The sequence below is a fragment of the Corythoichthys intestinalis genome, chromosome 18, assembly GCF_030265065.1.
Source record: "Corythoichthys intestinalis isolate RoL2023-P3 chromosome 18, ASM3026506v1, whole genome shotgun sequence".
Lineage (NCBI taxonomy): Eukaryota > Metazoa > Chordata > Actinopteri > Syngnathiformes > Syngnathidae > Corythoichthys > Corythoichthys intestinalis.
In genome coordinates this window covers 12,659,287-12,684,734 of record NC_080412.1, presented here as the reverse complement: position 1 = coordinate 12,684,734, position 25,448 = coordinate 12,659,287, and the positions used below count along the sequence as shown (strand labels likewise).

Here is a 25,448-nt window from a genome sequence, read left to right as displayed (position 1 = left end):
ATGGCTGCTGGTGAATTATGCACACAAAGTTGTGTGCTTCGGTTGTGGCTATAGTGTTAGGATTTTGACTCATAGGCTGCCATTGACGGTGATAGGCGACCTATCCTTTTCAACTGGGAGGATGGCAGAGAATGTTCATTCGCAGCCACCCTCCCAGTTCAAATGGATGGATGTCTACGAGTTATAAACTAACAAAAGCAATAGTTAAGATGGATGAATTCAAAGGCACTGAAACACGATCATACATTGGAAAATCTCCCAGCAGGCCGAGCGGGGTTTGACACGTGCCCGCCTCATGCCCTCTCGTTCCAATTTCTCTCCACTTTTCCCTCCAGTGAACGGGACGCCCGCCAGTCAGCTGTCCCCGCCACAGACGGCGAAGTCTCCCTGCCCCTCCCCGACCAGCCCAGCCAGCTTCAACCAACGACGCCGGGTAAGGAAGCAACGAGAATGCCAATTAGCGCATTGATGACCATAGACGTCCAATCCATTTTGACTGAGAAGGCTGACAGTGAATGATCCCCTGTGGGGTTTGGATCAGGGGATGCCATTTTTGATTTTTTAATATTTTTATTTTTATTTTTTAACAACATGCAAGTCGGAAACTAGCATATATATTTTTTATTGTGTTATTATATATTTAAAAAAAAAAAAAAACATACATTAACCCTTTGGATTGTTTTGTTGATTTAGGGCTATATTGTGTAATATATACAAAAACATCAAGACTTGACATTAATTATTCAGTTCAAGTTTTTCCTTTTCATAGCTTCGTGTTTAACCGCACACCCACTTAGTACACATTTGAATAGCTAGAACAGTAAATCACTGATATACTGTGACTAAATAACACTATGTTAACAGGATAGAGATTAAGTTGAGCACAGGCTGACTTCATTTTAAGGCGACGTCCCGGTGTATGAAGTCTATGCGTCTAAGGAATGTTTTCCTGATTTTGTTTTTTTTTGTAGTGGTCAATCAAATTGTGTTCCCAGATGGGGCCTCTGTTAGTTGAAACTTCTACTTGTGCTAATTTGTACAATTTGTTATGTCAAGATGAGGTTTAGTGTTTTGTATCTATTGGTTGGGAGCATGTTTTGCATGACATACGTATTAACAAGTTGTAGGTCACGCATAAGAAAATGTTAAAAATCCTCTCACTATTTCAGTTTAGCTGGCAGTGTGGGATTACATTTCAGTAACAGTGATGGTGATAAACGTCCAATCCATTTTGACTGGGAGGGCTGGTAGAAATCAGTCAAAATGAACTGTACGTCTATCACTGTCAATGGCATGGATTTTTTTTACCTTCTGGTGTCAATATCAAACACAATACAAAGAATGTGATCCAACTACCAATTTACAACTGATTTATGTCCTCTGATTTATGGCACCAAACATGGTCATAAATCCAGCACCATCACCCATCACTTGCTTCCTCAATGAAACCGCCAAGGGATGTACCCCTGGATTTTATGACCTATTGTCATCAAATGATGTGATGAATGACTTTCTTTCTATGCCGTAAATATACCAAAGGTCATAAACCAAAAGCCTGATTCCACCTTTGTATGATTGATTTATGGCAAACCAACAAAGTTGTAAACTGAGGTCAAACCGTAATATGCTTAATGGTACCTTCAATAAAAGCAAAACCAGGATTTATGAGCTCCAAGGCTGAATGGCATTTTTAACCCATAAACTGTACACATACATCAAAGTGTTATTTTTTGTTAAAAGAGGAAAAGGTACAATGATGAATGGTTTTCTTAAGGGTGCCATAAAGCAGTCGTGGAGCATAAATCTATCATCAATCATGTGACAATGTTCATCAAAACTTAACATTTTTTATGGGATATACTTGTGTCAATGACTTATTAATTGTATACCAAATGGAGCTCATGAAGACGTAGTTGTTTCTTCTATTGTAATTGACGTCACAAATGAAGCAGCCATTTACACAGTGTCATGTTTTATACATGCGGCGCTGGAGTGACCCATTTTTATGAATCGGAGCCGCCTCGCCTGTTTGCAGCGACGCTCCGACATCTCATCCAAATTCCGAGCGGATTTGCGAGCGTCGCTCCGAGGTCGCTCAGCGTCTGCTTGCTCCATTAAGTGTGAAAAACACGGGCGGCGGCCATAAATCACGGGAACAAGATGCTGTTGGCTCCTCGTTCTCGCCGTATTGGGTGTGCGGATGCCATGACTCATATTTTATGTTGTGTATGTGTGTGAGAGGGTTGATGTGTATTTGTCATTACATTTTGTCGACGCACATTTGGGAAAAGTCATAAAATCATCTGTATTTGCATGTTGAATTATGTCATCTTCGAGTTTTATTATTGTTTTCCATGTTTTCCTTTCCATTTGTCCGTTGTCATTAAATTATCACTTCATTTGCAATTGTTTGTCATGTGTTTCATTTCATGTTTTTTGTTTTTCTGTCTGTCTCACACACACACACACACACACACACACACATACACACAAACACACAGGGTACGACACAATTTTGGTGGGAACTGATTTCAGATTAAAAGCAATCACACATGCACATTCAAGTCAAATCATATAAGAGAACTCAACTTATGAGAAATACATTCACATACAAAAATAAAGCAGCATACGCACAATCACACATCTTAAAATACACTTAACCCTTTATAGGGAACTCAGTTAACTCACCGGCTGCCATTGACGGCGATAGACGCTCAACCCTTTTCAACTCGGAGGCTCTGACAGCGAATGAACATACGTTCATTTGCTGGCAGCCCTCGCAGTTCAAATGGATTGGATGGACAAGTGACAAACTCATTTAAATTCACAGCAGAAAGTTGTAAAGTTCCACATGATTGGACGTCTAGCATCGTCAATGGCACTGAAAGAGTTAATGGAGATGTTCTTCTGCAGTTGTCCTCCACTGTGGAAGCTCAGAGGAAGCAGTACTCCGTGCAGCCACACGGGGCAACAGAGAGCATACTGAGGTACAACTAGACAAGAACCTTATTGTTGGAATGCAGTGAAATGCATGCATGCATGCATGCATGCATTCAATTCAACATTTCAGCTTCACATCCGCCCAATTCCTTTTTCATATAAATCACATAATTCCTATTGCAACATATTAAATTCTTCACCTTCCCATTTTCGACCAAGAATTCACCTTTTTGACTCCAAAAATGATCATGAATTAATTTTCGTTCGCTGTCAGCCCTTCAGTTCAAATGGATTGGATGTCTATTCTTGACAGACAAAATGAATTTCACAGCAGATGAATGAAAAGCTACACATAATTGGTCGTCTATCGTAGTCAATGGCACTGAAAGAGTTAAATACGATGAATTAAAAAGAAAAACTGCATTAATTTATTTCTCATGGAAATTGCCGCAAATCAACAGGAAATGACCCACAAACGCCCAGACTCAACAGGAAGTGTCCCAAAATAAATAGGAAACGTGACACAAAATGAACAGGAGTTTACCAGTATCAACAAGAAGTGAACCGTTAATGTGGTTCATATAAAAAACTCAATGTGTAATGCTTGCTGTTAAACCATTAGGATGGATGTGATTACTTGTCAGCCATTTTTTCGTCAGTGCAAGCATCGTATACGCAAGTGACACAAAGTGCGTTGGGGTTAAAGGGCATCACAAGTTTTTTTATTTTAAGAAGCCACCGTTAAGACAAAACACCAAACAAGTAGGCAAAACACACTGAATAGACAGCTTTCATTCGCCTTTCTCTATAAGTTATTTAAAATATGAGGCTTTACATATTTTATCTCTTACAATTGTATCCACTTCCAACTAGATGTAATATAATTTAGGGCTGTAAAACGATTAAAATTTTTAATCGAGTTAATCACAGCTTAAAAATTAATTAATCACAATTCAAACCATCTATAGAATATGCCATATTTTTCTGTAAATTATTGTTGGACGGAAAGATAAGACACAAGACTGATATATACATTCAACATACTGTACATAAGTACTGTATTTGTTTATTATAACAATAAATCAACAAGATGGCATTAACATTAACATTCTGTTAAAGCGATCCATGGATAGAAAGACTTGTAGTTCTTAAAAGATAAATGTTAGTACAAGTTATAGAAATTTTATATTAAAACCCCTCTTAATGTTTTCGTTTTAATAAAATTTGTAAAATTTTCAATCAAAAAATAAACTTCGCCATTGTTGATATCAATAATTACACAATGCTCATGGTGCTGAAACCCATAAAATCAGTCGCACCAGCAGAGGGCGACAAAACACCAAAAAAAACACAAGTAACAAGTGGACTTGACACTGTGCTTTCATTTTAATCCAAGCGGGGCATGTGCGTTAATTGCGTCAAATATTTTAACGTGATTAATTTAAAAAATTAATTACCGTCCGTTAACGCGATAATTTTGACAGCCCTAATATAATTATGTGATACTGATTTATGTTAAGTCACTTCAGTAAAGCATGTACATATACTGGTCCATATTGCCGTTTCTATGCAAACATAGATTTTCTTTTAATGTGAATGGACTTTATTCAAAACATTAATACAAAGGCGTGTACAGTGATTTGCTATAAAAACACAATAATTTTTGTTGTTGTTCTGATTTTGGAGGTTAGAATTGGGGTTTTCAGACTTTTCAGTTTAGGGCACCAAAAGGGGTTGCAAGAGCTAAGCTAGCGCGAGTCAGTGGTCCCATCCTAGCATGTCAACAACAGATCTAGCATAGTCAAATAAATTCAAAATGTCACACCCAACTGCCGTAATTCATTTGATTCTACAGTGCTTCGGCCACTCGTGCTGATGCTGCATTCGAGGAAGGTGGGAAGTTGGAAGTTATTATGCAACTCGGATGGTACCAGTTGCGACCTCAAAGCATTCCAAGCGAATGTTAACAGCAAGATTGCTGATCACGACAAGCTGTTTTTTATTTTGGCCATCAAAAGACATTTTGACCTTCAGCAAACCTGCCTTCTGATAAGCGATCAAATAGTGGAGGAAAACTAAGGCTAAGGTGAATAGCACACATTGTAAATTGTCTTCTTTAGTTTTACTATTGACGGTCTCCTTTTGGACGGGCAGCGCCATTTTGTCGAGTGACGTCAGATTGAAGCAACTCGTGAAGTCGGCATTTTTTTTTTTTCTGAAATCGCGAGTAGGGCCTCCCAGTTCGAGTGGCATTCGAATGATATTTTTTTCTGGTCGGAGGGTGGAAAATTCCGACTTCCCACCTTCCTCGAATGCAGCATCAGTCTACTGAGTCTTGACTGAAGAACAATAACATGGTGAAATGTGCATTTCGAGGCTGTGGAAGCAGACAAAAGAAATGGGGAAATCGAAGTTTCCACAAATTCCCTATGAAGAACAGGGAACAATATAAACTGTGGTTACTTTCTGCTGGCTACGAGATAAACACGCCGGTGGAAAAAAATATCACTCCACTGTGCAGCCTGTTCTCTGCAGAGCTGCTGGATTACAAATGTTGCTGTTCATCCTACAAATATTGACATGCAATGGTAAGTTTTAATAACTTTATCCTGAAAACATAGCCAACACTAATGATTGCATGGTTCATCGGTTATTCTCATGCGTGCATATGTTGATTTTTATTGGCATGCTAAGATGGGACCATTGATTTGCGCTAGCTTAGCCACATTTGGAACAATGATGTGCATTTTGAATGTATTTGATTATGTTAGATCTGTTAATATAGTTGTTCATTGACATGCTAAGATGGGACCACTGATCTTAGCCATTCCAGAGCCCTGAAACTAACAAGTAACTGACAAATTGCACGGAATTTGTTGAAATCAACTCCACTGACTAACTAAACCCCCGCTAACTCGAAGATTAAGCCTAATGTCAAAAATTCTGAACTTTAAATTCTTTGGGAGGCACATCAAAATTAAAATCCATAATTTCAATTTCTTATTATGCTGTAGTACACAGGCCAGTAGAAGAAAATCAGAAAGTTTTAAGGACACATCTACTGATATACTTTTGTTTATTGTGTTATATTTCATGTTACTTATAATTGCATGTGCATAGAAATGCATAAGTGATGCAATAATGATCTAACGTTCTACTGTCCAGTAGGGTGGCCAACATATTTATAGAGGGTCTGTGGCCACCTTTTGGTGGCGCCATTGATGCATAGATGTCATAATGTTTTGACGGGACACTGGGTGCGGGGCCAATACATAGGGGGCCTATCTCCATCAAAGCTGACCGAGTGGAAACACAGACAAAGAGCTTGAAATTATGAATACATGAATTCTTTATAGATATGGACGTAAAACAGTCTCTATTCTTGGTTAAAAGCAAAAAAACAACAACAAAAAAACGTGCAGCTATTTTACATAAATTTTGCGAAGTATAATGCCAATGCTGTAGCAGTTAATTTCTCCCATTGATTTTTTTCACAACGTTTCAAAATGCACGCATGGTATGAAAAATATGATAATTACCTTGAATCCTCGAACAAATCACTCCTGAGACAATCCTTTCGGTTTGTGCGCGGTACAGCTTTCGTACTTTTTCAACCTAAATCCGGCGTTAGATCGCTGCATGTGACCGACTGGTAATAAATGTAGCGGAGAGTGGGACAGCCCTTCGAGAAGGCGTGACGCAGTGAATGGCGAATGTGTCACGTCAATACATTATGAAGTCTATGATTATTGATAAAATAATAACAACCCCTAGATAGCAGACAGATGATGGAATGATGTTGAATCAACATTCCGCTGTCAATCTTATATCGTTGAATCAACGCTGACACTTGACGTTGATTTGTCATCACTTTTGCACCCTCGATTAATGTTGTTCCAATGTTGAAATCCCTACAAAACCTAAATGTCGTTTCAAGCTATGCTGACTAATAAAATATAATAAATGAACAATTAAAAAAAAAAGCTTTATTTCAAACTTAAGCCTCCTCCTCAGTCTGACAAGTTTCGCTGCAAACTTTGCCACCAACGCGGTCTGGGGCATATCGTAGCCACTTCACCACAACAGCAGCAAATGCATATTGTGACGCGTCCATCCCTATCTGCCTCTTCAGTGAATCTGAAAAATACAAACAAAACAGCATTCAGAGTTAATTGATATCAAGGAATTTAAGCAGGTATCATGAGTAAGTTTAGAAATATTCATCAGTATTTTGTGGTGAACAGAGTTTCTCAACCAATCTCAAACCAAATTAGGGCTACATATGGGAACGGAGGTAGCTAGTTAGCTAGCTACGATGGAAAAATTACAGTCTTGGAGTTCAATAAATTAATTTAGACAAGGCTCGATTGTGTCATATCTAGGGATTTTAGCACTTTAATTGGAAAAAGAATCACGTTTGCCTGAACTAAGTTCCACTTAGCTAACATCTAGGCTAAGTAGGTCTTCGCTTGTATGCCAATCACAGCAAATGCACTGTTTCCTACAATTTCGGCAACTTTGTCACGTTGTGAAAGGCAAACAGTTTTATATACAACTTTGATGACAAACGCGGTTTATTCTACCGTATGATTGCTGATAAAGGCGCTGAAGAAAAGCAACAGGCTTACCTTTAAATATGGCTACCCTTAAATAAAGCGTTTCCAGTGGAGTTCGTTTGAGGTGATACGCTGTCTTCCCGCTCAACCACGAACACAACTATTTAATTACCATAACTTCCGCTCATCAATAATTCGATGACTTTTCAATAATTTTTCCCGGTCAATCAAAAATCAAGTATTCTTCAACATTATTTAACCATAACCATCGCCCGACACACCACAGAACAATCTTGTTTCAACGTCACTGTCAGGTGTCATTGGTATTTGCAATTTTGATTCAACATTGTTTGTTGTCGAAAATTTCAATGTGAACCATACTGATGATTTTGATGGAAAATCAATGTTTATTAAATGTCGGTCTGCTATGTGGGTTATGTAATACTGTAATAACTATTATTAAAGTTATTTTTCAACTTCCGAAAAACAAACACTTGCCCTATAGAGGGTTAAACATGCAAAAACACACAAATCCCCATCAACACACGCGTATACAAAACACATTCATGCGCAAAAGCACACAAACACAATCCCTTTCACCAAGATACACACATATTCCCCCACATACAAGCACCCACCAACACAGGTAGATCAAACACAGCAACCCACACACAAAATGGAGGTGCTTCCACTTGGCAATAATACAATCATAATATCATGTAAACTATGAAATAAAGAATACTTTTAATGCTACTTTTTAATTGACTCTAACAGTCCTTAAATTTGGCGGCCTCAATATTTCCAGTATCGCCTTTATCCCTTTGACGTTTAGCGAATTTTTTAATTTTTCCTTGTCGCGCAGCTGTCAGGGATCAGACACGTAATCCCGTTGATCTTTTCCTACGAGAGTGCGACAGGATTTCTTGAGCGTCTAGACGGCAGAAAGTCATCAAATCACCTCCCGCGCAAACAAAATGCTGCGTTTTATTGCTTCAGCGCATTTCCACTTCACTTTTTTATTACTTGTCTTGTTGTTTGGATGCCAAAATAAACTGCAATAACAATTTTAGGGGTTGTTCAAAAAATACAAGTGGAAAGGCAGAGAGAGCGGAGGTTGACTTCCATTGATGTAGATAGTCTTCCTGCAGCTGCCAGCCCTCCCAGTCCAAATAGATAAGACGTCCACCTCTGTCAATGTCATTGAACAAATGAAGGTCCAGAATATCTCTAGATTCTGTTTGCATTCAGCCAGATGTTCCCCACCTATGACCATAGACAGACGCCCACCTCGCTCCATCCAAATTCATCCCTCCATCCAGGCAGCAGGAAGCGACCATATTCAGGCTTCTGCTCAGCTGCCTCTCGGCAGTTTCCATGGCAACAGTGTTTGTGGCAGGAAGAGAGCGGCTGCATGTGAGATGAGGCCACAGGAGGAAAGAAGGAGACCAAGAGCAGCTTTTATGCTGATTGCCCCCCCTCCCCCCTAAAAAAGAAGAGCTTACATAAGACACAAGAGCTTCGAGGACATTTTTATTCTCAGTAGTCCAGAAAATGACTACTGCAGCCATGTGTTTTATAGCGTAACCATAGACTTCATAACCTATTGACGTGACACGGGAAACGGGGCCTATTCGTAGGGGGCCTAATTTCAAAAATTTCAAATTCAAATATTTACAAAACCAATACTGCTACTGACGTAAAACCAAAACAGGCACCTACCTTAGCCATGTTTGAGTCTCCATGAGCAGCGGCATCATAAAATTCAAAGTCGTTTCCTTATAAATTTCCAATTAATTATTTTTTTACAGAAGTATAACACAACTTAAAATAACTATAAAAGTCTCAGATTTTACATTAGATGCACAAAAATCAACAAATGATGAGATAATCACTTATATTTTCAGGATCAATAGCAATATTTAACATATTATATACGTTTTTGACCAAAATAGCAACTTTTTTAAAAAAAATTCTGCAAGTTTTCAACAGCTAATAAATCACTCAATTTAATATCAGAAACTTAATACTTGAGGAAAACATGCAGAATCAATTATAAATAATATGTAAATAGATTATTAATAAATTCTATATACAATCACAACTTAATATAAAATAGAATAGCCCTTTATTATCATTACACACTATACACTGTTAGCGAATGAGGCTAGCGGCCGCCTGGCGTAACAGGAGCTTTTCTGGTGAAAATTCTTGTGAATAAATGCTAAAATCCCCGAATTTCGTAGATATGGACGTAAAACAGTCTCGATTCTTGGATAAAAGCAAAGAAACCTTGCAGTTAGCGTTTATTTTACATATATTGACGAAGTACAATGCTACTTTGTTAGCGAATGAGGCTAGTGGCCGCCTGGCGTAAAAGGAGCTTTTCTGGCGAAAATTGCTTAAATCCCGGAATTCTTCATCGACATGGACGTAAAACAATCTCGATTCTTGGTTAAAAGCAAAGAAGCCGTGCAGTTAGCGTTTATCTTTGCGCATATTGACGAAGTACAATGCTACTATGTTAGCAAACGAGGCTAGCGGCCGCCTGGCGTAAACAGAGCCTTTGTGGCGAAAATTCTTGTGAATAAATACTTAAATCCCTGAATTCTCTATAGAAATGGACGTAAAAAAGTAAACTATGAGGCTAGTCAGTTACGAAAATGAGCCGCCTCCATGTGTAAATAAAGAAGAAAATTCCTGCGAATAAATGCTTCAATCACGCATGCATGGTACGAAAAATATAATATTTACCTTGAATCCTCGAACGAATCACTCCTGAGACAATCCTTCGTGTTTTTATGCGGTACAACTTTCGTAGTTAAATCCAATCGTGAGTAAATCCAAGCTTAAATCCAACATGAGCATGTGATGTCTTCGGCTATTACTAAATGAAGCTCGGGCCCCCCTAATAAGGCGTCGCGCAATGACGAAGTGACACGTCAATAGTGATGATGTCTATGGATGATGTCTTCTTTTCACGTACAAATACTAGTAATACAGATTAATAAGATTTTATATTATTAATTAGGTTCAACTATTTTAATTTAATTGGAAAAGAATTTTTACTCCACAAAACTTTCAGATGACATTTTTCCATTTCGTTAACATTAAAATTCATAGCAAATCAATTAAACTCAATTATTTTTATATACTGTATGTGAAATTCTTTTACATTTCACTTGCTGTTGTTGACAATTCATTACTACATCAAGTGGTACTGCATATGCATACTTTTCATAAATATCCTGAAGTAAATATGTGAAATAATTATAGTGGGCAATCTATTAGGTATAAAATTGATTAATTAAATTTCGTCCAGCTGATTAAAATTATTTAGATTTAGAAGGTTTTAAAGAAAAATTCTCAATAAAATGACGTATGAAATTCACGGTACAATAAAACATTTCAAATAACATTAATTCCATCAAAATTTTACGCTTTTCATATTTCTATTTTAATTCGCAGTACGTTAAAACAAATTCTTACATTATGAAACATGCTTAAAAACTTAATTCATCTTCAAATTTTTTATCAAACTAATCATATTTTTTAATTCATTCACTTTAAAACAACTTTTATAATTATAGATTCTATTCATTGAAATAATTTTGTCAATGATATTGTTGATTTTTTTCTAAATATCATTCTGGCCCCCTGACTTACAACAAAGGTGGAACTTGTACAGTTAGCAAGACCTGGACTACTTCCCAACATGTGAACAAACCTTCAAAGACAACCTCCCAGATTCAATAGTCAGAAAAAAATCGAGATACAACTTCATTCTTAACTCATTTGCTGCCATTGACGGTGATAGACGAACCAGAATTGGTCTAAAAATGAGCTGTTTTAACATCAACCACAACCAAGGGCGTAGGTTTGCATCGGGACAGTAGGGACATAACTTTTCAGGCCGCTCAAATTGTCCCCACCAACTTTTATTCAACATTATATGTATTAGAAATGAGTTCAGTTATATAGGTAATTTCAATTATCTTCCCATATGTTATAAGGTTAGAATTGACCCGACCATTATCAAGTGAATTATTTTCATTATGTTCAGACTTACATTTACCCCTTTTCACTTGCTAAATGTGCCGGATGTGCGGGTCCATTTTTTTTTTCACCTCAAAGGCACGTTTTATTGGCTGATGACTTGACCCACCCCCGCCATACACATGCTCACACTCACACAGTCCTGACAATACATGTCGACAACATGCCGCCTCCTCCGCCCCCTTCGAAGAGTAGGAATATTACAGAAGTTTTTTTTTCGGCCAGCAGCAGCCACTGTAAGTAATTTAAAAAGACGCCAATGTTGTGGGGGTGGGAAACACATAGTTTTGCTACTGAAAGTCTGACCTGCATCAGAGTTAGCATAATATTAAACTGTGTGAAGTTGCGAACCTGCAAAACTCGAGTAGGACGCTTCTTCGAGAAAGGTGTCCTCCTGTATGTGTTGTCTACTGTTAACCCTAATTTAACTGTGAGAAATGTCATAATTGACTATGTACGTTAATTTTTTTTTTTTTTGGGAGAGGGGGGTGCCACAAGCTACCCACATTAGCGTTGTGAGTGGCTGGTCGATCGTGATCGATCTAATGAATTAGGTGAATATTTGTGAGAAATGTAGCTCTGACCACCCAATCTGTTTGGTCTTACTAATATCCCATCCCGAGCAAGAAGTGTGCATGCAGGTTATGCTGTAATATCGTCCCTACCAATGTTGAGACCAAACCTACGTCCTTGACAACAACTGTTGGCATACGACTTACAACACTCAAACTAAGGAAACACATCAACAAGCTTCCTACTCTTCTAACAGCTTTAATTATTTCAATAAATTCCTTACTGGCTGCCATTGACGGCGATAGACGTCCAATCCATTTGAGCTAGGAGTGGCCGACAGCGGTCGAATAACAGCAATACATTGGTATGACTGTGCGGCTGCGTGTAGAACCTCAGAGTTCCTGCTCATTCGGTAGAGTTGAAGACATAAAATGCAATTTGATACTGATTCACTGCCATTGACGGCAATAAACGTCCAATCCATTTGGACTGGAAGGGCTGGCAGCGATTGTTGGTTGGGCTGGGATGTCTATCGCCATCAATGACGATAAAAGATGATCATCTCATGCTAGCTCTCACAGTTCAAATGGATTGGATGTCTACAGCTGTCAAGTGCAGTGAATGAGTTTATCCTTAGAGCCCTGCTTACTTATCATTCAATTGTATCGGTGCGATTTCATCCACAGGACTCTCAAGGCTCTTCTTCGTCACAGTCTTCCACTCAAGCGTCCAGCCCGGTAAACAGCGATGGAGCCGTGACCGACGGTAAGGACAAGCGCAAAAAAAAAAAAAAAAAAAAAATTCCCCGACGATAAGAGACTCTCAAACATTATCGATTCATTTCAACACTCCCGCAGAGGAAGTGGTTGCAGACGAGGTTCCTGCCGTGCCTTCCTACATTTCGGAACGCTACACGGTGGGCCGCATGCTGGGCGACGGCAATTTTGCAGTGGTCCATGAGTGCACGGAACATTCGACCGGACGCCATTACGCACTGAAGATTATCAACAAGGGCAAATGCAGAGGCAAGGTCAGACAATGCTCACCAGGAACTTGTTTGATGTGAACTCATGTAACGGTACTTCTAGGCAGAGGTGGGTAGGGTAGCCAAAAATTCGACTCAAATAAGAGTAACCTCACTTCAAAATAATATTACTCAATTAAGAGTAAAAGTAGTCATCCAAAAAATGTACAGTAAAAGTACAAGTAAAAAAGTATCCAGTGAAAAGAATACTCAAGTAATGAGTAACATTTTAAGTAACTGCTTCTTTTTCTTTTTTTTCTTTCAGCACAAACTTATCTATATGAACTGTTGTTATAATGATACTGTACAATAACTCATTACATTAAGCCAAAGGGGGGACAAATCATTAAATTAAATAGAGAAATAGTTCTTAGTTTGTGTAGTGAATGCTGTAGTTCAGGAGTGTCCAAACTTTTTGCAAAGAGGGCCAGATTTGTTGTGGTAAAAATGTGGGGGGTGATCTTGACTGACGTCCTTTACGTAGAACAATATATTTAAGCAAATTTTAGCAAGCCATTCTGTATGTCACATTTGCTTAATTTTTTTTTTAATTAATAATTTCAACAATCTCGCAACTAGCCTTTGTGGCGTTCTCTTTCGACTCTCGGGATCTAGCTTCAAGTTTCTTCAATTTCTCGTTGCGTATCTTCCGTGTAATCTTGTCGTAAATGTCAGCGTGTCTTGTTTGGAAATATCGCCTCACGTTTAACTCTTTAAAAACAGCGACTGGTGCCTTACAAATGAGGCAGACACAGTTGTTGCGGATTTTAATGAAGAAATAGTCCAATTTCCACCCATCCTTGAAGCGTCGGCTGTCGCAGTCAACTTTTCTTTTTTGTAGCATTCTCTTTCATCTCTCCGGCTTTTGCGAAATACTGCTGCTGTAAAATTAAACTAACTTCAAGTTGCTTCGATTTCTCGCTACTTATCTTCCCTGTAATCTTGTCGTATATGTCAGCGTGTCCTGTTTGGTAATATCGCCTCACATTAAACTCTTTAAAAACAGCGACTGTCTCTTTGCAAATGAGGCAGACACAGTTGTTGCGGATTTTAATGAAGAAATAGTCCAATTTCCACCCATCCTTGAAGCGTCGGCTGTCGCAGTCAACTTTCTTTTTTTTTTTGTTGATTGTCGCTATTTAAGAAAATTAGGAATAAAGGGTCACACGGGGTAATGTTGCTTAGATTACTGCTGCCTTTTAGTGGGTAAATGAGGAGCAGCATTTAGTGTGTAAGCTACTTCATATGCTGGTAGCAGTACTGCTGACCAATTTATTAGGTCTGTGTGCGGGCCAGACGTTATTGATTTTATGACAGAGGTTGGGGGCCAGATGAAATTTGACCACTGACAGCATTTGGCCCTCGGGCCGGACTTTGGACATGTTTGCTGTAGTTCATTCATAGTTACTATCTTGAAATTAAAAGGATCATATCTCCGATTTTCAGTGGTCAGTTGGTGTCAAATCAAAACTGGGAGAGAGGTTAAAATCCGCGCTACCAAGTCATGTTGAGGGCAGCGCTCTATGTCAAAAAATTACATTTTTACGACGCTTTAAAGATGCCATGTGATTAAACAGGCTGGCGTTATTATAGGACGGCAAGCTTGCGTCTGATTGGTATAATGGAGTCATGTGATTATAGTTGCAAAGTCAAATAGGTTAAAGTGGTTGAGCTGCTGTTGGCATGGCTGGAAAAAATAGTAAAATCTAGTATGTAGAATAAAGAGGAAAAATGTAATGACGAGTGTAGCCCAAAGTAGGGGAGTAAGAGTAGCATTTCTTTTTCACAAATGTACTCAAGTAAAAGTAAAAACTATGGCTTAGTAAGACTACTCTTAGGAGTACATTTTTCTCAAAAAGGTACTCAAGTAAATGTAACAGAGTAAATGTAACGCGTTACTATACTACCCACCTCTGCTTTTAGCTCAGAAAGCTTTAACCCTTTAACACCTAAGCCTATTTTGGCCGAATTTGCATGCATTTGATGTTGCCTTTATATTTCAAAGCAAAAATTGTTCACAATGGCCAAGTTGGGTCCCTTTTTTCAGGACACCTTGAACTTCATGTCCAAACTGTTGTTTTCTTCACTGACCAATTATAATCCACATTTTGGACCCAAAAAGACAAAAAAATGCCAAAATATTTTTTCAAAATTTGTAATGTTGGTGTCCCATTGACAACCAAACATGCTCAACCAACCGTTTTGAAGCTTGATAATATTTATTCAACTTGTTAGGATAAACATTCAATAGAAAAAAATAAGATTGAATAGTTTTATGTTTGACTATTCAACACAAACAGCGGGTATGGTCATAGGCGTTTTTGGCCTTTACACATACTATGGTCAAAACATGTTATATACAGTGCAAAATAGTGAGGAAAAAAAATTATATATATCATCTAACACAAAAAAGGTTTGGAGGATATCTCTTTGTGAAGTTAGGTATTATACCCATCACTTTATCTAAAGTATACGTACATGCGATCAAGCTTCTCGAACACACATCTATATAAAAATTGAAAAGATTCATAGTGAAGAAAAAAATATATATAACATTGAAAAAAAGTATTTTCAAAAATATTGACAAGTAGTTCAGTTCAATTCAATTTTTTCAGGCATGCGACCCAATAAAGTTTTTTTTTTTTTGTGCACTCAAAAAAGTTTTTGAACAGGTCACTGAGCTGCGTCACATACAACGTCACACAGCCTACTCTTCTGCCGTTTGAACGCTGCTGTCACTTCTACTCGCCGAGACGCCGACTAATCCGAGGAAAACAACGACAAATGCAGCTCATCCTATTCCTTCAGTTGACGAAAAAATGCATTAGATTGCACTAAATTTAGTTTTCGATTCATTCTGCACGTTTCAAAGTCGCTCGCGCAATCCAACCGGTGTCCATGCCTCCTTTTCCTTAGTTGGCGCCTAGCTCGGCAATTTGTTAAAAATGTTCTCATTCGGTTCGTCCTTCTTGACATCACAACGGATCTTGGGATATTTAGTCTTTTGTGCTGCTTTCGGTTTTGAAAAAGGACAAGAAATGATGGAAATATGGAGATAGATACATGTTACATGCAGCGTTTTAATGCATATTTATGAGTGCAATAAAACTATAAAACTCAAATGACATTATCTCCCGTTTTTCTTGGTCGATTGACTTCAAATATAAACTGGCGTGGACATCAACTTCCGCACTTTCAAATGAGACCAACCACCGGCACGTGGATGACGTAATTACAGCGTGGCGAAGCTTCAAAGACGACATGCGTAAATGCGTCGCTGCCGACACGTTCGGTGTTAAACTTTGTATATATATGTAAAACCCAAGTTAAAATGTATTTTCGCCATCTAAAGTAGTGTTGCACAGATACCGATTCTGACACCCAGCTGTGTGGTATCGGCCGATCCCAATTCTATACCAATACGACGTTAAAAAAAAAACATCATGAATATACACAATTTATTTGTCACTTGAATGTGAACTACCGTATTGGCCCGAATATAAGACGGTGTTTTTTGCATTGAAATAGCACTGAAAAAGAGGGGGTCGTCTTATATTTGCGGTCTAGACATTATACCCATTCACGACGCTAGATGGCACCAGATATCATTGAAGCGATGTTCTGTCATGACAGATCTCAGCTACTCTCCCCATTCACCACGCTAGATGGCGCCAGATATCATTGAAGCGATGTTCTGTCATGACAGATCTCAGCTACTCTCCCCATTCACCACGCTAGATGGCGCCAGATATCATTGAAGCGATGTTCTGTCATGATAGATCTCAGCTACTCTTTTTAGTTTAACCAGTTTGCATTATTTTATTGCAATGTTTTTCCTTATCCATTTGACAGGGGAGGCCTGGCAGCAGATGAACAAATCATTTACTGCCGCCCTCCCACTTCAGATCTTAAAAAGTACTTATTTCACAGCATCGGCATGTTATTAATGCCATATATTTGCGTTAAATAAGGTGGGAAAAAGTACCATCCAGTGTGTGTGCCTGAATTGTAGGGACCTGAAAAAGTCTATAATAGGGCCACACAGATGTACACAGAATACTAAAAAAATGTTTGTCCATCTTTGCTTCCAGGAGCACATGATCCAAAACGAAGTGGCCATCCTGCGGCGAGTCAAGCATCCTAACATCGTCCTGCTCATTGAGGAGGTGGACACGTACGGAGAGCTCTACATGGTCATGGAGCTGGTCAAGGTCAGTGCCTGTTTATTGCGGAGTAACTTATCCACCTGGGAGCGTTCTTCAGTGGAGCGTGACGCGAGTAGTGTATTCCATAGCGAATGCCCAGCCGCGTTTGAATGTAAAGCGAGGCGGGAAGCGTCCAGTGCATAATTAATGAGGAGTGAATGCCATCCATCTGTTTGACGAGTGGGGGACGTGTACGTGTGAGGAGGGCGGGGAAGGCCGAGAAACGCAGATGGCTGAGGTTGTCGTCTTTCTGCATTCATTAAATATCACTAATCCCTGAACTGGATGTGAAAAAAAAATTCAGCTAGATACCCAAAATATACAAATACCGTAAATTCTGTACAATAAAGCACTCTAGACTAAAGGATGCACTAATCCATTGTGCCATTGACGATGGCAGCCATCCAGTCTTATGGCTCGTTTCATCCTTCTGCTATGAATTGAAATGAGTTAATAAGTTCAAACGGATTGAACTGGGATTTCATTTAAAGAGTTTTAATTTAGTCGTTCTTTGGCTACCAGGCCTCTAAGTCCAAATGAAATAGATGTCTATCCAGTAGTGGTTCAAGGATTTTTCTGAAACAGGGTCCAAGAAGGGGCCACCCTCACGAACCAAGTTTCGCTGCCCTCTTTGTTCAATGTTTGTTTTGGTCAACAAGGCAATATGCAGAAATTGCAGATTATCCTACATGTGGTGGTCAAAACATTTTTGACACTATCAAACAAAGGGGCAGTTCATACCTGTTAAGTTGTAGAAATTGCAAATAGGGAGATTTCTGTTTGCCAACCCAATGACGCGCGCGCGACAATCGCTAAGACAAAATGCAACCATTTTTTTTCAAGTTCATTTTGGTCACAACACTTGTGTAAAAATTAACTACACTGTCAAAGAACCTCTTTTTGGTGGCATCAGAGATAGTCTTCAACTTGCTCCATGTATTGTCTGGCATCATGTGATACTGCTATGTTGCCTGTGTCATGCCAGTTCTCCTTGTTCCTGTAATCAACATCTAGATATCCTCAGCTTTCCTGATCACATCCATTTGCACAAATTTGGACATCAGCTTCCTCAGCAGCCTCTTCATCTCATCAACCATCACTCCAATTAGGGTTTCGTCAGACTAAATCAGCAAGATTAAAAACATTAATTACATCATTTAGAAAATTAATCATATTTGTTTTTAAAAGTATCTTTGTCATGGCAGTTTTTTAATTGAATTGTAACCTAGAATTGAAACTTTATATTTTTTGTTTCAGCACAGTAATAATGATATAATGAAATAAAGTGTATAGTATACACTTTAGCTTTAGCATAATAGTGAATCTAAATGATTAAACTTCAAGTAAGTAACGATACGCTTTCTCACTTAAATTCATATATTGTGGGGGTAGGACCGCAATGGTTTAATATTCCATGATGTTTGATCCACGAAAACACAGAGTAAAGCAGCGACTTCTTCCTCGTCATCGTTCTCCCATCAATGCTATTAGCATTAGGCTAGTTAGCTATCGCTGGCAGGTAAGACTTACGGCAATTACGTTGACGAACGTCGTTTTTCCCGAATACTGGAGGCCGACCAGGGTCAGCTCCATCTCTTCCTTCCAAAATAAAGACTTGAACCAGTCTAAAAGCCGGTTTATTAGTGCCAGCACCTTGGGAAGTCGGTGGTGCTTCGCCTCTTCCCTCCCTGTCAGATGTTTGGTTGGGCTTTTCCAGCTCTGAAGGGGAGGGAGGGCAGGGAAGTCGGAGACGGCCAGGCTATTCGTTGTTGGTCACTTTCCGAATCGGGCCGAATGGTATCGTTACAAAACGGTGACAAACAAAAACGTTAAAAAAAAAAAAAATTGACATTTTGGGAAAATCGGGAGATTTGGCTTTCTAATCGTGAGGCGTGAGCATTGGGGTCAAAATCGGGAGTCTCCCGACCAAATCGTGAAACTTAACAGGTCTGGCAGTTTACATGGCGACTCTGCGACACAAAGACGCAATGACTGTGTTGCGGAGTGGCCTCGCGTTCGTATGGTGTCGGCGAAGACGGGAGGCAAAGACGCAAACCTTGGAATCCTGCCTTCAAAGTGGAAGAATTCGATTGCGGGGTTAAGGGGGGCTTGCTCCGCATGCATATCAAAAGCTCCCGCGGCGCAGGACCGCGCCGATAACATCAGCACTCATACACGTCACATTGGGCGTGCGCAGCGCTGCTACTAAACATTAAAAACAGCAAATATGGCGGAACGTCGGCTTTAATTAACTGTTTTTATAATATTTTTAATTTTTTTTACGTGTAATGTTTCCATTTTTGTGCCTTTTTGAACAAAAGAAAATGCCATTGCTTGGAGTGGGCTGGCATGTTGTCTTCCGGGCTGAGGAGGTCAAAGTGCATCATTCGCTGTTGCCTTGTAAATCTGCACTGCCCCCTAGGGCCTGGCATAAATACTACATCGTTTTCATGCGGAATTGCGACATTTTTCGAATAGAGACGGAACCATATAAATGCAAACATGAAATTTTTCGTCTTCTCGGAGAGTCACCATGTAAAAGGCCCCAAAAATGAAACAGTAAATAAAGTTTGTAATAATCCGTATTTAATCATACTTTGTGCAATTAAAGGGAACCACGGATAGAAAGACATGTAGTTCTTAAGAGATAAATGCTAGTACGACTTACAATAATTTGATATTAAAACCACTCTTTATGTTTTCAGTTTTAAAAAATGGGTAAAATTTTAAACAAAAAAATTAATTAGTAGGTCACTATTGTTGTTGACGTCACTGGGCGGTGACGTCACATGGCCACGCTCCCGTAAAATAATATTCATTCATTTCATTCCTTAGTGCTGGGCACAGCGGGCGCCATTGTGCCTTATGTTCAATTGTATGTTGTGATAATGGCTCCCAGCATCATAGTTTGTATATTGTGACTAAATATTGGCATCCAGTGTATTTGTTCAGCCAAACAAGTTGCTAAAATGTTGAAATAGAGTTTCACCAAAGTCTGAGTAAGTTTTTATGTGGACTTTGCAATTCTATTTTGATTGTGAATGACAGTTTTCTTTGCACTGTTGTTTAACTGTTTGAGAATAGGGCCTCATTATTACAGATTTAAGCACTTTACTTTTTGTAAAACATTTTTTTGAGCGATATGAATATTATTTTGTTGTATTTTCACTTTATGATAATTATGTTCAATTGTATGTTGTGAAGGAGGAGTTGCCAAAGCTTATGCCAATAAACGGCACGATCCGGGCTAGGAATCTGAACACCTGTGTCAACTTGCCTTTCACCCGACTGTGGAATAAAAGAAAAACTAAGGCGCCAGTCAAGGGACAAAATGGACTCACTGGCTTGATCTCAAATTAATTCAAAACTCTCCATTGACACCCTGTGGCGTATTTAAATTACTACCTTACATAGTTAGACACGGTGGAAGTCCGTCAGCGTGGCCATGTGACGTCACCACCCTTCGACGTCAACAACAGTGGCGAGCTATTAGTTAAAATAATTTTACAAATTTTATTAAAAGAGGGCACTTAATATCAAATAATTATAACTCATACTAAAATTTATCTTTTAAGAACTACACGTCTTTCTATCTGGGGTTCCTTTTAAAGATACAATACATGGAACAATATTTTAATCACTTTTTTGAAAAGCTATTTTAAACATGAAAAGCAGCCTTGATATTTAATGTACTATAGAAACAACATTATCTCATTCTTTCTCACTTCAGTGAAAGAAGGACTCGCCAATTGCCATGCTTTGTGCTAAAATGGGGACAGGGGCACTTAAAGTGCGTATGACACCAAAAAAGCACGTTTATTTCATATTTCATGCGGTGTTTTATGCTCCTAAATGAAATGGACTGCTTGGATGTGTGTGGAAGCGATTGTTTTATATATTCAATTTTTGACGATTGACAACCCCGCCGCCGTGTGAATTGATCCGGGCTAGTTTTGTGTGATTTTTCGCTTCGAAAAGCGAAAATAAGGCTTTGAAACGTCACTCGGTTTGGGTTAGCATGTCGGATAGCTGTCCCGCCTCTTGGTTTGTTTAGATTCTCCGAAGCTGGGGCAGGGAAATGACAAAAGCCTGACTAACTACGGCGGCATAAAATATCGTTCGGGAGGTGCGACAGTAAAGGTGAAGTCGACAGTTTTGACCATTATGGAGTAATTTTGCCATGTCGAACTAAATAAATGCATTTTTATTATTTCATATTTTATTTAGCAATTGGGAGAAAAATACTTCGATAAAGAATATCCTGTAAAAATATTGGAGTAGAGAGACTGAAACAATGACATTTTGCGGCTCTCTTCCTCGCATTTTACTCGTTGTGAATAATTCCCCCTCAATGGTTTGAATTATAAATCAGATGAAACCATGACCCTGCAGACGTCATCCTCCTCTTGGGGAAACTAAAGCCCTATAATGGTAGGCGTGGCTAAACCGCGGATTAAAAGACTAATTTTTCATCATCTGCGCTTTGCCATATTGTTGTATATAGTAAAAATATGATTCTAATTCACATAATAATGCTATTTAAGACTTTTTTTTTATCCGGACGTACGCAATTTAAGGGGCCATTCAAATTAGAGGTGGGGCCAGTGCCACTGCAGCCCCACCCTTAAAACCGCCACTGCGTTTATCGCCGTCAGTGACACAGAAACATGATCATTCATTTGCATTCATTGCTCCATATTCTGGAGCAACATCCAGATTTTCTCAAGTATCTTTATTTTATTCCCCAAAATAACTAACAATCATCACGACATGCAGGGGGGAGACCTGTTCGACGCCATCACCTCGGCCAACCGCTATACGGAGAAGGACGCCAGTGGCATGCTCTACAACTTGGCCAACGCTATCAAATACCTCCACAGCCTCAACATTGTGCACCGGGACATTAAGCCGGAAAACCTTCTGGTCAGGTCACTTTCTGTCTTAAAATATATAAAACGAGAGGCGTTACATTGAATGTGCTTTTTTTATTCTATACATTTCTCAGGTATATGAGCACGCAGACGGCAGCAAGAGCCTCAAACTGGGGGACTTCGGTTTGGCCACGGTGGTGGATGGACCTCTTTACACTGTATGCGGCACCCCCACATATGTAGCACCGGAAATTATTGCAGAAACCGGGTGAGGGCCCACTTTGACTTCAAATTTGTATTTTATGTTACCCAATTTTATGACTTTATTTTATAGTGTTTCAAAAGTATTCATTCATGCATTCATATTCCATCCACATTGTTTACATTCTGCTATTTTTGTATTATTTTTTTTTCAATATTTTAACATTTATTTTGCTTTGGTTTTTATTCTATATTGTCTGTATTTTAAATGTTCTTTAGCTGATTACATTTCATGGGATAATTTTATATGTACTTTTTGTATTTTTTTAATGTAACAGAGCTGTTATTGTATAAAATTTGATTTTAACTGTTAATTTATGTGATGTTATTGATGCAGTGTATCACAAAAGTCTGTACACCCCTCGCATTTCTGCAGATTTTTAAGTATGTCTTTTCATGGGACAACACTGACAAAATGACACTTTGACACAATGAAAAGTAGTCTGTGTGCAGCTTATATAATAGAGTTAATATATTTTCTTGTCAAAATAACTCAAATAAAATATAGCCATTAATATCAAAACCCCTGGCAACAAAAGTGAGTACACCCCTTAGAAACTACGTACATCTCTAAATGTCCAAATTGAGTACTGCTTGTCATTTTCCCTCCAAAATGTTATGTGACTCATTACAGGAGTGCTGTCAGCATTGCTGCAGCAATTGAAAAGGTGGGGGGTCAGCCTGTTAGTGCTCAGGCCACACGCCGCACTCTGCATCAAATTGGTGCACATGGCTGTCACCCCAGGAGGAAGCCTCCTCTGAGGACGGTACACAAAAAAAGCCCGCCCGTCTCATCAGACCATAGGACATGGTTCCAGTAATCCATGTGCTTTGGGACATGTCTTCAGCAAACTGTTTGCGGGCTTTCTTCCAGAAGTGCAATGGGTGTACTCACTTTTGTGATGCACTGTATTTCAAAGTCAAATTTACCCTTTGCTTTTAATTCTATATAATCCCTATTCTAGCTTCCTTACTGAATTTGATCATTTTTTATTTTTTACATTAACTTCTGCTGTGAATTTAAATGAGTTTATCACTAGTAGACGTCCAATCCATTTGAACTAGGGCGGTGGCAACGAATATCCCTCCCACTTCAAATGGGTTTTGGGAGCCCATAAATGGACATAGACAGAAATAAAGTAAATTTAAGCACGATTGTTTCTCGTGGGCACCAAGTTGTTTCTAGTGCGCACCAGAAACTGTCTGGTAAGCATTAGCATTATATAGCATTTAAGCTAGTGGACTTTTGCTATGCAAGTTAGCCAGATGTTGCATTGTTGCAATTGGCTAACTTGCATAGCAAAAGTCGACTAACTTGCATAGCAAAAGTTCACTAGCTTAAATGCTACATAGTGGTGTTTTCAACAACTGGCTAACTTGCATTTCAAAAGTCCGCTATCTTAAATGCTATATAATGCTAATGTTTACCAGATCATTTCTGGTGCGCACTAGAAACTATCTGGTGCGGACCAGATTGCTTAAATTTATTTTATTTCTGTCGATGTCGCTTTAGGAGCTCCGTATGGGTTGGATGTCTATCGCCGTAAATGGCAGCCACTGAGTTAACCTTATATTCCCTTTTTATATATTTACTAGGGCTGTCAAAATTTTCACGTTAAGGGGCGGTAATTAAATTTTTAGATTAATCACGTTAAAATATTTGACGCAATCAACGCACATGCCCCGCTCAAACAGATTAAAATGACAGCAGAGTGTAATGTCCGCTTGTTATTTGTTTTTTGGTGTTTGGCGCCCTCTGCTGGCGCTTGGGTCCAACTGATTTTATGGCTTTAAGCACCAGGAGTGAGCATGGTGTAATTATTGACATCAACAATGGCGAGCTATTCGATTATTTTTTGATTGAAAATTTTACAAATTTTAATAAAACGAAAACATTAAGAGGGGTTTTATTATAAAATTTCTATAACTTGTACTAACATTTATCTTTTAAGAACTACAAATCTTTCTATCCATGGATCGCTTTAAGAGAATGTTAATAATGTTATTGCCATCTTGTTGATTTATTGTTATAATAAACTAATACAGTACTTATGTACCGTATGTTGAATGTATATATCCGTCTTGTGTCTTATCTTTCCATTCCAACAATAATTTACAGAAAAATATGGCATATTTTAGAGATGGTTTGAATTGCGATTACTTACAACTAATTAATTTTTAAGCTGTAATTAACTCGATTAAAAATTTTAATCGTTTGACAGTCCTAATATTTACTTGTAGTCAATCATATTTTTTAAGGTGTTAGTTTATTATTCTTTGTATTTTATTTCTGACAATGTTGTGACAGGTATGGCCTGAAAGTGGACATCTGGGCAGCCGGTGTGATCACTTACATCCTACTGTGTGGTTTCCCTCCTTTCCGAGGGTAGGTCGCTTCTTTTCGCCAGCGGAGCGCTTCCTCTGCTGGCAGCTGATGTCACCGTGCGTTTGCTTGCAGGAGCTGTGAAGATCAGGAGGTTCTCTTTGACCAAATTCTGATAGGCCAGGTAGAATTTCCTCTGCCGTACTGGGACAACGTGTCAGATACAGCCAAAGTAAGGAAATGCTAACATGTGATTCTCGGGAAATGGTCATCCAATGTTACTCACATTTTATCTTTGTTTCAGGTGCTGATCCGATCAATGCTGGAGGTAGAGGTGGACCAGAGGTTCACGGCCCTGCAGGTTCTGGAGCATCCGTGGGTCACAGTAAGCACTCTTACACTCAACTTTGATCTCACTAGTTCTCATCACGTCATATCCTCAACAATTTTGCATTTTTCCCCGATCAATTGATGAATTGTTGTTGATCTGAGACTTACCTGATGGCGGTTTTCCTTGCTCGATGCAGGATGAATGTCTTGGTGAGAACGATCACCAGCTATCAGTAGCAGGAAAGATCAAGAAGCACTTCAACACCGCGCCAAAGGACAGTGAAAACACTGAGGCGCTCATTCCTGTAAGTGGAGATCACCAAACTACATTACCCATGATGCGAGGACGTGATGAAAATGACACCGTTTGAG

At 38.9% G+C, this 25,448-nt stretch overlaps 1 protein-coding gene and 1 long non-coding RNA gene across 7 annotated transcripts in view; one reads left to right on the top strand and one right to left on the bottom strand.

The window, feature by feature from the left end:
• The window catches only part of LOC130906457 (serine/threonine-protein kinase DCLK1-like), a 69,070-nt gene that overhangs the window by 41,956 nt on the left and 1,666 nt on the right, over positions 1 to 25,448 (top strand). For 3 of the 5 annotated variants that reach the window (XM_057820824.1, XM_057820823.1, XM_057820828.1), the window contains 11 exons: positions 336 to 433; positions 2,914 to 2,987; positions 12,749 to 12,827; positions 12,920 to 13,092; positions 17,178 to 17,297; positions 22,068 to 22,214; positions 22,297 to 22,430; positions 24,732 to 24,809; positions 24,882 to 24,978; positions 25,051 to 25,131; positions 25,274 to 25,381. In XM_057820824.1, the coding sequence (XP_057676807.1) occupies positions 336 to 433; positions 2,914 to 2,987; positions 12,749 to 12,827; positions 12,920 to 13,092; positions 17,178 to 17,297; positions 22,068 to 22,214; positions 22,297 to 22,430; positions 24,732 to 24,809; positions 24,882 to 24,978; positions 25,051 to 25,131; positions 25,274 to 25,381 (1,189 nt within the window). The remainder of the gene's footprint in view (positions 1 to 335; positions 434 to 2,913; positions 2,988 to 12,748; positions 12,828 to 12,919; positions 13,093 to 17,177; positions 17,298 to 22,067; positions 22,215 to 22,296; positions 22,431 to 24,731; positions 24,810 to 24,881; positions 24,979 to 25,050; positions 25,132 to 25,273; positions 25,382 to 25,448) is intronic. The other 2 variants (XM_057820826.1, XM_057820827.1) reach the window with 1 other exon arrangement.
• Positions 6,503 to 25,379, bottom strand: LOC130906458 (uncharacterized). Of its 2 annotated transcripts, none has more exons than XR_009061329.1 (4): positions 25,245 to 25,379; positions 25,033 to 25,110; positions 24,778 to 24,950; positions 6,503 to 7,077 (listed from the first exon to the last, which is right to left on the bottom strand). It is a non-coding gene; the product is annotated as an uncharacterized LOC130906458 (long non-coding RNA). The 2 variants fall into 2 exon arrangements; XR_009061330.1 differs by lacking the exon at positions 6,503 to 7,077 and adding an exon at positions 17,666 to 18,412.